This window comes from Glycine max, chromosome 10 (assembly GCF_000004515.6).
Source record: "Glycine max cultivar Williams 82 chromosome 10, Glycine_max_v4.0, whole genome shotgun sequence".
Lineage (NCBI taxonomy): Eukaryota > Viridiplantae > Streptophyta > Magnoliopsida > Fabales > Fabaceae > Glycine > Glycine max.
The window spans coordinates 3,544,019-3,559,315 of NC_038246.2; the positions used below are offsets into that span (position 1 = coordinate 3,544,019).

General features: G+C 36.2%; 3 protein-coding genes across 3 annotated transcripts; 2 read left to right on the top strand and 1 right to left on the bottom strand.

The window, feature by feature from the left end:
* LOC100527033 (auxin-responsive protein IAA11) lies at positions 1–3,964 on the top strand. The gene is made up of 5 exons (XM_003536900.4): positions 1–548; positions 1,881–2,206; positions 2,956–3,091; positions 3,460–3,521; positions 3,595–3,964. The coding sequence occupies exons 1-5, from the start codon at positions 256–258 to the stop codon at positions 3,639–3,641; spliced, it is 864 nt and encodes a 287-aa protein (XP_003536948.2). The 5' UTR covers positions 1–255; the 3' UTR covers positions 3,642–3,964.
* A 466-nt stretch (positions 3,965–4,430) lies between these two features.
* On the bottom strand, positions 4,431–8,292 carry LOC100788430 (MDIS1-interacting receptor like kinase 1). The gene is made up of 2 exons (XM_006588643.4): positions 5,312–8,292; positions 4,431–5,068 (listed from the first exon to the last, which is right to left on the bottom strand). Exons 1-2 carry the CDS (start codon positions 7,953–7,955, stop codon positions 4,665–4,667), a joined length of 3,048 nt encoding a protein of 1,015 aa, XP_006588706.1. The 5' UTR covers positions 7,956–8,292; the 3' UTR covers positions 4,431–4,664.
* Positions 8,293–11,394: 3,102 nt separating this feature from the next.
* Positions 11,395–13,921, top strand: LOC100780777 (photosystem II reaction center PSB28 protein, chloroplastic). The gene is made up of 2 exons (XM_003537062.4): positions 11,395–11,562; positions 12,549–13,921. Exons 1-2 carry the CDS (start codon positions 11,490–11,492, stop codon positions 13,013–13,015), a joined length of 540 nt encoding a protein of 179 aa, XP_003537110.1. The 5' UTR covers positions 11,395–11,489; the 3' UTR covers positions 13,016–13,921.
* The last annotated feature ends 1,376 nt before the right edge of the window (positions 13,922–15,297 follow it).

Consider the following 15,297-nt stretch of genomic DNA (forward strand, 5'->3'; position numbering starts at 1 on the left):
AAGGAACCGCACGAACCAGACCAGACATGTGGACCCACACTGCCTAATGCCCTTTCCCCTTCTCTCTCACACTTCCATCAGCATTCCCACCTAACCGTCCCGCTTATCATACTCTTCTTCTTTTTCTGCCCTCAAAACTATTCAATTCAATTCAATTCCCTTCTAATTCTTCCACTACCCCTTTTCGTTATTCTTCTTCAATTCTCCCAAAAATCATATTTTTACACTCTGAGTGGTTTTTCAGCTTGTGGGTCGATGTCAACTGTGTCAAAAGATGACAACTTGGCGCTTTCTTCGGAGGACTCTTCATGCCCAGAAGAGTCTGAGCTTGAATTGGGTCTTGGGTTGAGCCTCTCCTCTGGCTCTTCATCAAAATCTCATCACCACCATCATGCTAGAATTTACACTGCTAAGGATTTTCCTTCTTCTGCAGCAGCAGCAGCAGCAGCAGCATCATCACCTTCCTCTTCTTCTTCCTCTCCCAACAACATCACTGCTGGCACCAAGAGAGCTGCTGCCGATTCTCTTGTTGCCAATAACCGTCCCAGGTATCTATCATCTTTTTCTTATCTTAATTTACTCTTTTTTTTTTACCTATGTGGTTATGTTGTCTTGCTTTGAAATTGAATAGGTTACCTTAGTTCTTTGTTAGTACAATAGTTTTATGATTTGATCTTGTTGAATTTTTTATCTGATGTGGAATTATGCATTTTGGGTTTTGTGCTGCTGTCTAAAATTCGTTCCTTTTAATTTGTGAGTTTGTGAATCACATGGTGGTACTTACCCGATGGAATTCAATTTGCTTGACTGAGTTTGGAAAGCTCAATGACTAAACGAGTTAATAGAATATAACCTAACTAGATGTTGTATTTTTCTAATATTAGTATCTTATTATGAGGTTACCTTTTAAAACAATTTTGCCCTTTGAGAATTCGATTTGTATTGCTACAATCCGTAGGGGGGGGTTGGTAATAGTTACGGTGAAGAGGAATGGTTGTGGTATTTAAAAGTGAGTATTTGTGTGTTTATGATGATCTAGATTCACTTGGTTTCATACATGTTGGAGAATTTTATATCATAATTCTCAACGTTGGAGTCTTTCATTCTTGTGACTCTGAAGAGAAAGATTGCTATGATCTTCCTTGAACGTAACTGAAACTAAACATATTGACTTTTATATTGAATTCCATTGATGAATGTACAATCTAAAAAATGTAATCTAATGCATGCTTAAGAGATTCCTGAGTTTCCTTATAGTTAGCAACTTTAAAAGAATAAGGCAATTTATATAGTCAGGATCAGAATTAGAATCAGCAGTGGAAGATGAAAGAGGGCTAAACTTCTATTTTCTTAGAGAATGTTTTTAACATCATGAAAATTGAATGTGTGATTTTGAAGAGGATTTGGTATGATCCCTGCCCCGAACTGCAGTACATAGTTCAGCTTGTGTAAAAAACTATGCCCTAACTGCAATACATAATTCAGCTTGTGTAAAAACCTATGGTATGTTTTGTCTGTTCTGTGGGTCATGTCAATATCCTAATAGATTTGTTGGACAAAAATAAAGCAGCTGGCTGGATCTTATTATGGAGTTGGAATTACCCGTAGATGTGAAAGTATACAGAACTATCATCAATTGGCACCAGTAGATTGAGTTGCAGAATGATTTTCTTGCTTTTAATTTGTCACCTTCTTTTACTATTTCCAAAAGAATTGGTTTCCATTTAACTATTTCTCAACAAGTGGTTTGCCATCCAACCAGTAGTCTATGGTGTTGCTTTACCTTTCTTGAAACAAAGCAAATCAAATAATTACCATTTTTTTCTCGTTTCTTCACTGATGGGGTTGTCATTTCTGTTGTGATTGAATTTACCAAACAGTCAAGTAGTTGGATGGCCTCCACTTCGAACATATAGAGTGAATAGCTTCAATAGCCATGCAAAATCAACTGAAGTATTCAACTCTGTGGCTGAGAAAAGTAAGACCGATAATACTGTGGCCAGGAAGACTAATGACAATGGCAATGATAATAACATAAATGCCAAAGAGAAAAGACACCTCAGGAGTTCCCTGTTTGTCAAGGTAAATATGGATGGGATACCAATTGGAAGGAAGGTTGATTTGAGTGCTCATAGTTCCTATGAAACCTTAGCGCAAACATTAGAGGATATGTTTAATGAATCAACTACAGTCACCACTTGCAAAGGTGAGTTTCCTTGTTGGTCTTTATACTCATAATAAAGAGAATGCATCTCCTTCAGGGAATTCTGATATATTTCATGATCACTGAGATTTTACCGCTTGATGAATATTTTGTTGACTTTGTATCATTTCTTTTGTGTCTGCTTTAAATATGGCTTAACAGTAACTTAATGCTTCCTCTCTTCTCAACTTTGTAAATTCTAGCCATATCATGTGAATAACTCAAAATTGTTTATTCTTAAGTTTGGTGAAAACTTAAAAACTGAGAAGCATACGTGGAATACTTTATGCAGGTTGTATTTAATGATAGGGGTTTAAACTTCTATTCTCCCTTTCTCATCTTCCCCTTGCCATGTTAAGAATAGATTTTTCTTTGTACTCTTTTTCTTCAGGCATATCTATTATGGTTCTTTGACCTATGAGCTTTCAAAATATAACAAAACTTTAAAGATAAGAAACCACCAAGCAACAACCTACTTAAGATTCTCTTCAACTGCAGTTTGCAAGAGTGTTTTTAGGAGTTTTTTTTTATGAAGCTACTATTTTTTACTTTCCAAACGCAGTGACAATGGACAAAATGTAAACAAACATACCACACCTTGATGCTATGTTTTCATCATTAAAATAATTATTGCATGTCATTTTTTCTACTTCTCTCTTTAGGATTTTGTTTTGAGATGGATTATTCCATTTAATTGTGTTTTCATTGTGTTCTATTCTTTCCCCCAATGGTATTGACATCATTGTTTATAGGATCAAATGGTGAGGATTATGGCTTTATTATCGGAGGAGAAAGGCATTCAAAATTATTAGATGGATCTTCCAAGTTTGTGCTCACTTATGAAGACAAGGAAGGAGATTGGATGCTTGTTGGGGATGTTCCCTGGGGGTAAGTAATTGGTCCACAAACATCAATTTTATTTTAGCATCAAATATGCGATGTTAAAACTGATACTGCAGTACAAAAATGTGTTGCCAATTAATTGTCAAATAGTACATGTAATGTTTTCATCAGGCAATAAAGAGATTGGTAAAAATATTTGGTGCTATACTCTAAAAGCTACATGTCAAATATTGGTGCTATACTCTATCCTATTAAGAGATTGATAGGGTCATGTCTTTTTTCTTGGACAAGGAAAAAGATTTCATATTTGTAGTTTCATTTAGCTTGTCTTTTTATGATTTAACACTGGTTATGAGGATCTTTGTTCCTCTGCTTTGATATTCATCTATCTTGCTCTTTCAAATTGCTATCAGGATGTTCTTTAGCTCAGTGAGGAGGCTAAGAATCATGAGGACATCTGAGGCTAATGGACTTGGTAAGCAAATGCTTTATTTTTCCAAACACAACTTACCCATGTTTTTCTTTTGCTAATGCATACTTGTTTGCAGCACCGAGATTGGAAGAAAACATAAAAAAGAGATGCAAGCCCATATAGATTCCGTTTTCATGGCTAAGGACATGAAAAACCTGTCAAATAGATGAAGAGGAAAAACCGAAACAGAAAAGTATAGGAATACTGCAAATGTATGAAGTTTTGAGATTTGAATGATAAAATCTCACACTTTTGCTTAATTAATTCAGTTTGTTTGTTTAATTTGGTATCTTTGTTGCGGCCTCTCTATTCATCTCACTTGGAGGGTGCAGGCATCATAGATTTTCATGCAATACAACTAATCATACAAGTCAGACTGCTTGTTAGTGTTGTAAATGTGGAATGTTTGCTAACTATTTCAGCTATAAAGTTTTGTTTGAACTTTAGTTCCCTGCTACGGTAATTCAAATTTCCCTTGAATGAATACCTATTTTAAAAAATGACCAGTCTGATCATATTGATTGTTGGTACCATAATTTTAAAATAGCACTCATTGAAAATTGTGAGAAAAATGCTTTTAGTGCAAGCCCTCACCCATGTGATCCATGGTTGTAGCTTTTAGACAAAGCTAAAATGTGTGCAAGATCTGTTTTGTCATCAATCTTGTGGTCAAGAACTTGAATCACAAGCAATCTCTTGGGTTTGAAAAGAATAATTGCTGGAACTTTGATCTAAAGTCATCACTTTCGGGTATTTGTGGCCCTCATTTTGATGCAGATAGCGTTTGATTTCGACAAAGCACAAACGATTCGTAAATAAGAATTCCATTGACTTGAGGAATGAAAAAGTACTTTATGTACATACATAAACCATGCACATGCTAAAAAATTATATAAAAAAATATATCAGTGCTATTCAAATGAAAGTAGGTACAATTGCTTTATTTGGTTCTGACTGAAATATATGCTTCATCACCAAAACCACAGTACATAGAAAATTCCTTGCAAAAGTTAATTCATCTTGATGTACATATTTTAACAACAAATGTGAACCACTGAATTGATTAAAAAATTACAAGAAATTAACAAAACTACTGTTCTAAGTACAATGAAAATTTCTGGCCTGGGAAAACTTCAATTTTGATTCCTACAGAAGGCCATTAACTGGTGATGAGCTAATAGCTGGCATCTCCTTGTTTGCTGAAAATGTCTCACTGCTCCTACCACTCTTTCTCCGAGGCTTTGCCTCTCCGAGCATCATCATAACATCCCTCATGGAGGGTCTATCCTTGGGGAACTTGGCAGTGCAAAGAAGTGCAATTCTGAGAACTAATAGCATCTCTTCTTGAACATGCTTGCAGTTTCCTACACTGGGGTCTAATGCTTCTTCTGGAGATTTGTTGTCTATCTTCCTTCTAATCCACCCTACTAGGTCTATAGATTCTCCAAACTCCGAATTTAAAGGCCGCTTTCCAGTGAGAAGCTCCAACAAAACCACTCCATAACTGTAAATGTCAATCTTTTCATCCACTTTCAAGGAGTATCCATATTCTGCCAAGTAATAAAGTACTGAAATGGTTAGAAATTTAAATCTTGCACATTAAGCAGGAAGAAACATCTCTTCACAGATATGAATATAGACAGTCTCTCTTGTATCTTAATCTGCTGATAGAAAATTATGATTTTTGAGCCTCTAAGTTTAACTAACAAACTCAGTCTTAAGTATTCTGAAAAGTGAAAAGCATAATAGTAATGTGATTAACCTGCAAAAGTATGTATGAACTAGTAACTCACCAGGGGCAATGTATCCATAGGATCCAGCAATCATGGAAACTGTTTCATTCTTTTGGAACATCATCTTGGCCAATCCGAAATCCGCTATCCTTGCCTCGAGATTTGCATCTAGGAGTATATTATTAGACTTGATGTCTCTATGGATAACAGGTGGATGACAGTCATGGTGAAGATAAGCAAGTCCTTGTGCTATTCCTAGAGCTATGTTATATCGGGAAACCCAGTCTACAAGCAATCTCCCTGCTTGTTTACCATGCAGGGCCTCTCCAAGGTTTCCATTGTGCATAAATTCATAAACTATCATAACATCGGCGTCATTGTAAAGAAATCCTAGTAGTCTAACAATGTTCCTATGCCTTAGCCTCCCTAAAAGATTCACCTCTCCAACAAGGTCATCGCTGCTTCCTACTTCAATATCAGATCCTGATCTCCACAACTTTTTTACTGCCACAATTGTACTTGATTGTGGTATCTCAGCCTTGTAAACAACCCCAGTTGCTCCCATCCCAATCATATTTGTATCCTTAATGCAAGATAAAATGTCGCTACTCGTAAAATCTAGCCTCTGAAAGGCCATCAATCTCCAAGGCCACCCCTTCCTACCCTTATAAAATCTTTCTCGAAAGCACAATCCATCGGTGTACCACTTCATGTATAAAGATCTTGCTACCAAAGTTGCAACCCCTATTGCTAGTATTGATGATACTCCAATGATCCATCCTACAAGAATGTGCTTTGCACGTGAGCTCCCATGACTTAATGGATATGCTGAGGTTTGGCCACATGGAGGGAGAACGCCACCACATAAGCCAGCATTTCCCACAAGATCATTCGGGTTTATTGTTCTTAGCACGCCATTTTCTGGGACAGGACCTTCTAGCTTGTTGTGTGAGACATTGAATGTTTCTAGAGCTGGAGACATACCAAAGCTTTCAGGTATATGACCACTCAGAGTGTTGTTGGCAAGATCAAGAATGGCCAATGTAGGCATGCTTGCTAATGATTTTGGGATTCCACCAGTCAATTGGTTATTCTGTAGGTTCAAGTTTACCAATTTCTGACATGATGCAATGCTAGATGGAATGCTTCCAGAGAATCGATTTGATGAGAGATCAAGGACACCAAGTGAGGGACAATCCTGGAATTGGTCAGGGATTTCACCTCCCAAGTTGTTGTTGGAGACAATTAAAGTTTGCAGATTTGGAATGGAAATAATGGTTGAAGGAAGAGAAGAGTGGAGGTTGTTTCTGGAAAAATCAATGAAAGAAAGGGATGTAGAAGAACCAATGTCATCAGGAATTCCACCAGTGAGACTATTGTTAGCCCATTCTAACCTCTGAAGCTTCCCAAGCTTACCCAGACCCACAGGAATTGTCCCATTAAGAAAATTGTTCTGAATTCGAACACGAACAAGTGAAGGACATGTTGATAGGCTTGCGGGAATTGGACCCAAGAAGGCATTATTGAAAAGTATGAGCTTGGTGAGATAGCCCTTGGTGCAAAGAGTTTCTGGAATCTCACCAGAGAGTGAATTGGATGATACATCCAACCACTGCAATGGTGAATTCTTGCCAAGGTTTCTAGGCAATGTCCCTGACAAGGAATTGTTCCATAGCTCAAGCACCTCAAGTTGAGGTAAATCACCAAGGCCAGAAGGCACAGGACCCGATAGCCAGTTCCGCATGAAGTTCAGAAGCTGCAAATTCTTCAGCTTACTTATTTCACCTGGAATATTTCCTGATAACATGTTGTCTGAGAGATCCAGCTGCACCAATGAAGTCATGTTGCCAATTGCTGGTGGAATCTTGCCTTCAAATTTGTTTTTATACAAGAAAACTGTATTCAACAATTTGAGCCTTCCCAACTCAGCTGGAATTTCACCACCAAGATTACCTTCTGCTAAATCAAGATACTTCAGCTTGGTGAGATTTCCAAACTCGGGTGGAATCCCTCCTTCAAATTCATTGTATCCAATGATCATGCATTCCAGTGATGAAAGCTGTCCCAGCCCTCCCGGGATTTCCCCGGTGAGATTATTCCCAGATAAACCAAGGAACTTCAATTTGTGCAAGTTACTGAAGGATTTTGGAATTGACCCTTCAAAGAAGCTGCCTCTGAGATCCAAAGTCTCCAAAGAAGAGACATTTCCAAAATCCTCAGGAAGAAAGCCAGAGAAATTGTTGCTGGATGCATTTAAAGTTATTAGTCCTGATGCCTTTCCAAGACCTAATGGAAAGTCACCAGTGAAGAAATTCTGGCTCACATCAAGACTCTTCAGTGTGGTGAGATTGGCTATGGATGACAATGATGAGGCAAATTCATTGCAACACAAGTTTAGAGAAGTGAGACTCTTTAGCCTTTGTATCTCATTGGACACAATGCCACTCAGATTCATGCGGGAGAGATCGAGCTTCTCCACGGCTCCAATGGAGTTGCACCGGACACCAGTCCAGTTACAATGAGCTGCATTCTTCCCTTCTGCTTTGTCCACCAATTTCCAATCATGCAGGCTATTCAGTGGATCAGTGAGTCCTTCTTTTATAGAAAGTAAAGCAGCTACTTCATCATTTGCTGCAGCTGCATAGCCATAAGAGAAACAGCAAATGCAACAGAAGTAGAAGAAAAACTGAGTTTTCATCTGCATCTTTCTTATTGTTGTTCTTCTTTTGCTTGATCAGTGTCTCAGTTGTTGTGCACCATTTGCATGCACTCTCTACTGGAGTAGAAGGGTGATCATGTGGGGGGTGGACAGAACACTGACAGAGAGTGACATCTCAGGTTTGTGTGGAAAGGACAAAGGAGGATGGTTAAGTAGTTGATTCGATATATAATACTGTAGGCTAATAATAAACCATTGATTAGATGTGTTCAATTTTTAAGGGCTTTTCAGGTTAGTGGATTGGTATTTCAAAGCAGATAGTAATGTTCATGCAAGGACAGTGAAGCTTTGGAATTATTTGAAGCTCCTCCGACATAAAACATGGGAGAGAATGTGGCCCTTCTTACTAGTTTAGTTTCTAATTCTTCCCTTTATCTGTAATCATCTGATCATTGTCAACTTGAAGGAGGAATAATGATGCAGTTATTGTATTTTTTTATACATAAAAAAACAACTATTGTTTCTCTCTTATTTGTTTATTATGAATCCCTTTTACGGCAATTACATTCTTGCTTAAAAGATTGTGAAATGTGAATAAAGGAATGAAAGAATTTAGATCTTCTGCATTTAATGGACAGATCGAGGTGAAGTATGTATTTAGTTTCTCTCTTAAGTGTTTTGTCTAGCTTCTCTAGGTAGGTAATAAATAAATGTACATGCAACAAATATTTCACTCCATCTGAGTTTCATTTCCAATCAGTCCACAAAAATGATATGAATTTAGCAATTTATGATTGAGATTCAATCAGCAACCAGAAATGAGAAAAAAGATAATTAAGAAGTTAAAAAAAAAAAATAGAACTCCCACAGTACATAGTGAAGGTAAACTTTATAACCTCGTTTCATCTTTTACGATAGCAGCTTTCAGAACCTTGGGGTTGTTAATAAACAGTATCTAGCAGAAAGCATCTTGCCTTGCCAGTACATTTAATAAATAAATTCATTAAGCTACTTTAAGTTTGTTCCATGATTGTAAAAGTTGAATTTCAAGAGGATTTAAGGGGTAACTTCTAACCATGACAAAGATTCAGAAATGATGCATAAATGGCCCTACTAACATACGGCTAAAGTTAGGATCCACCAGAACATTGGTGTACTCATTAATTTTTTTCTTCAAAATTCAAACCTAAATCTGAAAACCATGTGATAATGGGAGTCTTTTAAGAAAAAAGAGTGAAGAAACTGTGTACCCCTCTCCCCCACTTATTTTGTAATCCAATAGGAAGAGGAAGGGAGGAAGAAAAGAAGAGACATTAGAGAGAAAAAGGGAAAATATAATAAAGGAAATGTGAGAACCATTATCCATTGCCCATTTCATGGTTTTAGCCTTAGATGTTAATTATTGGTTATGATTTAGAGAAGGGAATCTTTCCATGTAACAGGGAGAAGGAAACATGAAAATAAGACAAATTCTACCCTCCATAAAAATAAAAAGGGCTACAAAAATGATAATGAGGTATTCTTAAAACTAGAGCATCAGTTATTTTAAGAACTAGAGTGACATTCACTTAATTGATCATTTGTGACATACTAGAAGCAAAGAAGCAAATGCAAATAAACCAGCCAAGAGAGGAACCCAAGTAATGTATCAAAAAATTTCATTGTTTTACTACAATTTGATAGTACAAAACCAAAAGTCCTCAAATGAATCTGGGAGTTATTTTTGTTAATGCTGAAGGAAATTTTCTTTTCAGAAGCATGCGAAACTATTGTAGATGATATTAATTTGATGGCCTTGAGAAAAGAAAATAAAGTATTAGAGAAGTTAGAAAGCAGAAGGAAATGGGAGCAAGGTGCTAGCTGCGCTAAATCAATCATGGTCTGAGCCCACCAACTGTGACACTTCTTTCAGATCAATTTTTTTTTATTATTTTTTTTTGTTTTTGCACTTTTATCTTTTCCAATATTCACATGCATGCATGTGGAGTGTTGGGTTTAAGAAAGTAATCATTATATATCACTGCCCTTTTAATTGTTCGGAAATTGGAACACATTTGGCACCTGTTGATGTACCAAAACAGATGGATGCCACGTGAATATAGCAGCATCCTGGTGAAGTACATTTTTTTCCTTATTATTGGAGAGAGACTAACAGAGAGTGAGGATTTCAAATAATCAATTAGTCATATTTTGAATTATTTGATTTGATTTCTTTCTTATACCCTTTAGTTTTTTAATCGTGGGAAATGGGAATCCAAGGGGGGGTGCTAGTGCTACAATGGAGAGGATGTTAAATTGAGAACATTGCTTACATGTGTCCACGTGCCTTTATGCCAAGGAAAACCAGAACCAGCCTTTTCACCATTTTAAAAATGAAAAGAAAAAGAAAAGTCCATATTTACACACAGCAAAGAGATGCTAAAACGGGATCATAGTGCTCCTAATTGCACATGTACATGCTAGTTGATGGAACAAACAAACATTTTCGATTTTTTTTAATCTTTTCTGTGTGTGTTTGCTCTATTATTTTCCTTTCCTCCTTTTTTTCCCCTTTACACAGAAATGCCACAAGAATTTTGGGCGCTCTTTAATTGAAACTTTGACTGTTTGACATGCAAGTCAGGTAACACATACCATGAATTTTAGGCCCAACACATATTGGGCTTCAGTTTTGTTTACAACGTGGTTTTGTAAAGGCAATTGTTTCATTCTGTACTTCTCATATTGCTTCCGGAATGACAACATGGGAAGTGCATATGAAGCAATTTCGAAAGTGAAGAAAAAAATACCCTTTTGTAAAATAATATACTTCAATCAAAACATTAAAAAAAAAAACACAGATGAAGATGAATTATCCTCATGGTATTGAATACGCTAATTTGTAATCAAGGTATGCTATATGGCTTACGGCTTACCCTTAGGAATTTTGAAAAGGGTGCTTGTGGATACGGAAAAGAGAGAGAAAAAAAAAGAAAACATAAGATGCAGTCTTATGGTTCTCTATATAGCCTTTCATCTCAATCCTTAATGTCACTTTTGGGAGGATTTTCATTAATTATCACCTCACTATCATGCTTACGATAGTATCTGCCCCCCCAAAAAAAAATTCATTGTCATCTTTTTCCACGAGAACAAAACTGTGTCATAATAGATCAAGAAAGCTAAACAAGCCCATATGGGGTGGCCATTTTTGAGTTGGTGAAACACTATACGGGCTAGAGTTTTATTTTTTTTTCAGATACCAACCATGTGCGACACATGTGAGTGGTGCATAGATTTACCCACACACACAAAAAAAAACACAACACTTAGTTTAGCCGAAACAACGAAAAAATAACAAATATCATAATTGGTGTAACGTGTATCATTAGTGAGATGCCATGTCAGCATCCTCAATCGATTATGACAAATCAGATCACTGTCTCTCACACAATCCTTTGCAAAATGCAAAAGTATTATCATAAGTGAATGGCTAAGTTTGTTACACACCAAGCACTTTTTTTGGACCACAATTTTGCACTCCTTTATGCTACAGAGAGAGAGGTGCTGTGAACTTCATTTCTTTCTCTCCTTCTGGAAATGGCAACCCTCCACTCTCTTGCATTGTCCTCTCCACTCTCCAACTCACTTCAGAAGCCGCACTCATATGCAGGTAACATAACACTCTTCAAAATTATCTTCTCTAACATTATTTTTTTTTTCTATTTTTCTATGAAATGTGCAAAGACTTAGTCTGAGATGATTTTACTAGTTTACAAGGGTGATGAGATTAAGTTGGACAATGTATGTTCTCCTATTGAATTTGATCATATTTGCGTTAAGTTAGGAAAAAAAATGTTCATTTTTCTTCTCTTAGGCATTCTTGGGGACTCAACTTAAATGGTTCATCTAAAGTTCTACACCTGAAATTCCATAATTGCATTCGAATTAATTTTTTTTGTGTTGTTAAGGTCCTTGAATCATTTTCAATTCAATATGGTTTGCCTCTGTTACGAGACACTTTGCATTCAAGGAGGCCAAATAAGAAAATAGGATAAACTAAATGAGGTGGCATTGTTTTCTTTTCCTTTGTTTTTGCCCTCTTTTTTTTTCTTGACAACATAAAATTATTGATATGGTGCTTCATTTTTCATTATATGCCATACTCATTACATTAAAGTTTAGATTTTAAGTGTTCAAACTTCCATCAATTTGATACAATTTCCAACTTGAACATAAAAACATTGATGGACCAAAAATGTGTCATGTTCTTGAAGACATGCAAAGAGGTGATATGTTGCTTTGATGGTATGTTTTGATTGATGACATCCCATGTTGTAGAGAAAAGTGACTGGACAACCGAGAATCTACAATTTTCTTAAAAGAATATACAATTTTCTAATGTTGTCAAGTATATGAAGTAATCTTAGAAGCCCCTTTAGTTCCAAGCTACATTGCGCCATTCTATATGTGTAGAGCAGTTTGTTGTATCATCTTCTTTGACCCTTACCCTTGATCCAAAAGTGTAGAAGTTCTTTGAACTTTGGATATATATGCATATTTTGTTTCTTTGATGATATTTATCACTAGCAAAATATGAAATAATGCTTATGAGTTATGATGTTCATGGTGAACATAACAGCCTCTTTGTTTATGCAGTCCCATCTTCAATTGTTCATCAAAGTACAAACTCTTCATTCAATGGTCAAACTTTACGCATGCCATGTTTGAGGTTACCTGTGCTAAGACAAAGTACTCCCATGCACATGCCAGTTATCATGATGGCCAAACCAAAAATACAGTTCATCCAGGGAACTGATGAACAAACAATACCCGATGTGAGGCTGACCAAATCAAGGGATGGAACAAATGGCATGGCTATCTTCACATTTGATCAACCCTCGGTATTCGATTCTTCCGGTGAAATAGGTGATATCACCGGGTTTTACATGATTGATGAGGAAGGAGTCCTTCAGTCGGTTGATGTAAGTGCTAAATTTGTCAATGGGAAGCCCTCAATAATTGAAGCCAAGTATGTAATGCGGAGTCCAAGGGAGTGGGATAGATTCATGAGATTCATGGAGCGATACTCAAATGCAAATGGTTTGCAATTTGTCAAAAAATGAGTCAATGTGCTAACTCTGCCCTTCTATTCTTTTGCCCTTTTTCAGGAAGTTTGTGTTCTACAATATAGTCATATAAAACCCGAGTGAAATGATATATTGGCGTGCATGTAACTTCAATTCACATACTAATGTCTTTTCTGACACCCCCAAAATTTTATGAAATTTTGCTTGTCCTGCAGCTGTTTGGCTATCATGTATCTGTTTTCTATAGACAAGTTGGATGGAAAGCTCATCACTCAATGACTTCCTTCTATTATGTTTTGAATAAGCAAAAAACTGTCAGGAAATATAGTACCCCCAACATGCTGCATATTAATATCTTAGTATGTTTTGTTTCCTTTTGGATTGTTTCGAGAGAGATATTCATCAGTTTTGATTCTTCTTCGATCAAGATGTATGGATTCATGGGTCTATGTGTCTAACTGTCTATATAGAACCTGTTCATGGATTAAACATAGAAGGATCATCAAGGATTGTTAAACCACCTTTTTTAAACAAATATCTTAAGTGAGTTATATTCTCAAGGTTTAGGAGTGCAAATTTTAGATCATATATGTTATGAACAGAGAAGCTTCAATCAGGGACAACAGAGACATAGCAGCAAACACGGAAGGTGAACTTACAGAAAATGGGGTGCAGAAGGAACCAATAGTCAAAAGAAAGGTCAAAAAGCCCACCTATTTGAAAGATTTCATCTGAAGGTATCCAATGGAAATTGCCAGCTCACAAGATCCTCCACAATCCTCCTGCGGATGCTGCGTACCTGAGAGAAAAAGCATCCATAACAGAAATTAGTTAGATTCCTAGGATTATACCAATTCTAGAAGAAACTATTCCTTCCTAGGATCTATAAATATTATGTAAATAACAGAAGGATGAATAAGAAAAAGCTGGAATTTCTCCTTATCTCTGAAACCTCTAGAATTTCCTTCTATTCTCTGGAGGAGCTGAACCTCTAAATCAGCCACGTTCATAACATTATAGAAGTGTAACATGAGTTTCGATTAAGGAATAAGTACAAGGAAAAAACTTACAGTTCAATAGGTGTTGTACTGCATGTGTTGTTCTTCAATTAAAATTGGAGTTTCACTGAAAAAAAGTTTTCATTAAAGAATTATACATGTTACCAATGTGAAACTCTAACTCTAATCGGACACCAGCTCCTATAGAACTATATGCAAGTTTTGTCCATAATAAGTCATCATAACCCTACCACTACTAATGCTGGACTAACAGTAACAAAGAGAAACTGGCGTCAGTCACTCATGGAATGCCATGTTCTGTTGCCATGATTCTGATACATAGCAGTAACAAAGAGAAACTGGCGTCAGTCACTCATGGAATGCCATGTTCTGTTGCCATGATTCTGATACATAGCTGAGGTCCAACATAAAAAGATTTTATAAAAAATAATATAACATTTAAATATTATTAATATACTCTTATAAATTGTAATTTCTCATAGCAATCTTAAACTTATTTCTTAATTAATGTACTTAAATACTCTAACGTTACATGTGCACTGGCCTTGGTCTAGTTCAGCAATGAAAGCTGTGTGGGCTCTGGCTCTCCCAGAGACAGTATTGGGTCCCGGTATGTCAACAATGTGAGCACTTCAAAATTCTGAAGAGGTTACAGATTGAAAAAAGGTGTCATCTATTATGATTTACAACAAAATTGTAAAAAATAAAATATACGAGTATAAATTTGTAGAAGTATCATCAATCATTGACAAAACAAAACGCCAAGTTTTATTTGTTTCCCACTGGTTTTCTAAGAAGAATTGTTTTGTTCATATAATATCTGTTTACAACTCTTTTTTTTTTGTCTCTAATATATTAAACATGTTATTTCACATGTCTCATTCTTCTCTTCCCATCCCTCCTAGTAGTAGAAGAAATTGAAAAAAATTAAAACATGAAAAAGAGTCAAACTTGTACTGGATTTTCCTTTTCATTGATCATTTTCCGCGTGACATAAGACAGACAAATCAAAACCTTGTGCAAATTGTTGGTCTGGGCCTGGTCCAATCTGAATTGGTTTTCTTCGCATCAGGATTATGGTGCCAAATGCCAATGGTTTCAATTATAAACAGCTGTATTTTTTTAATTAATTATAGTTATGTGTTGCATCACACTATTGGGGAACAGTACTTTAACGAGAAAATTGCTCTATAAAATAATCATGGTGGACAGATGGAAGATGACAAAAACAGGAGAAAATTACACGCAGATGGGGAAAACAGAATGCTAAAAACAATGACAATTGCTCAGCACTTCCAT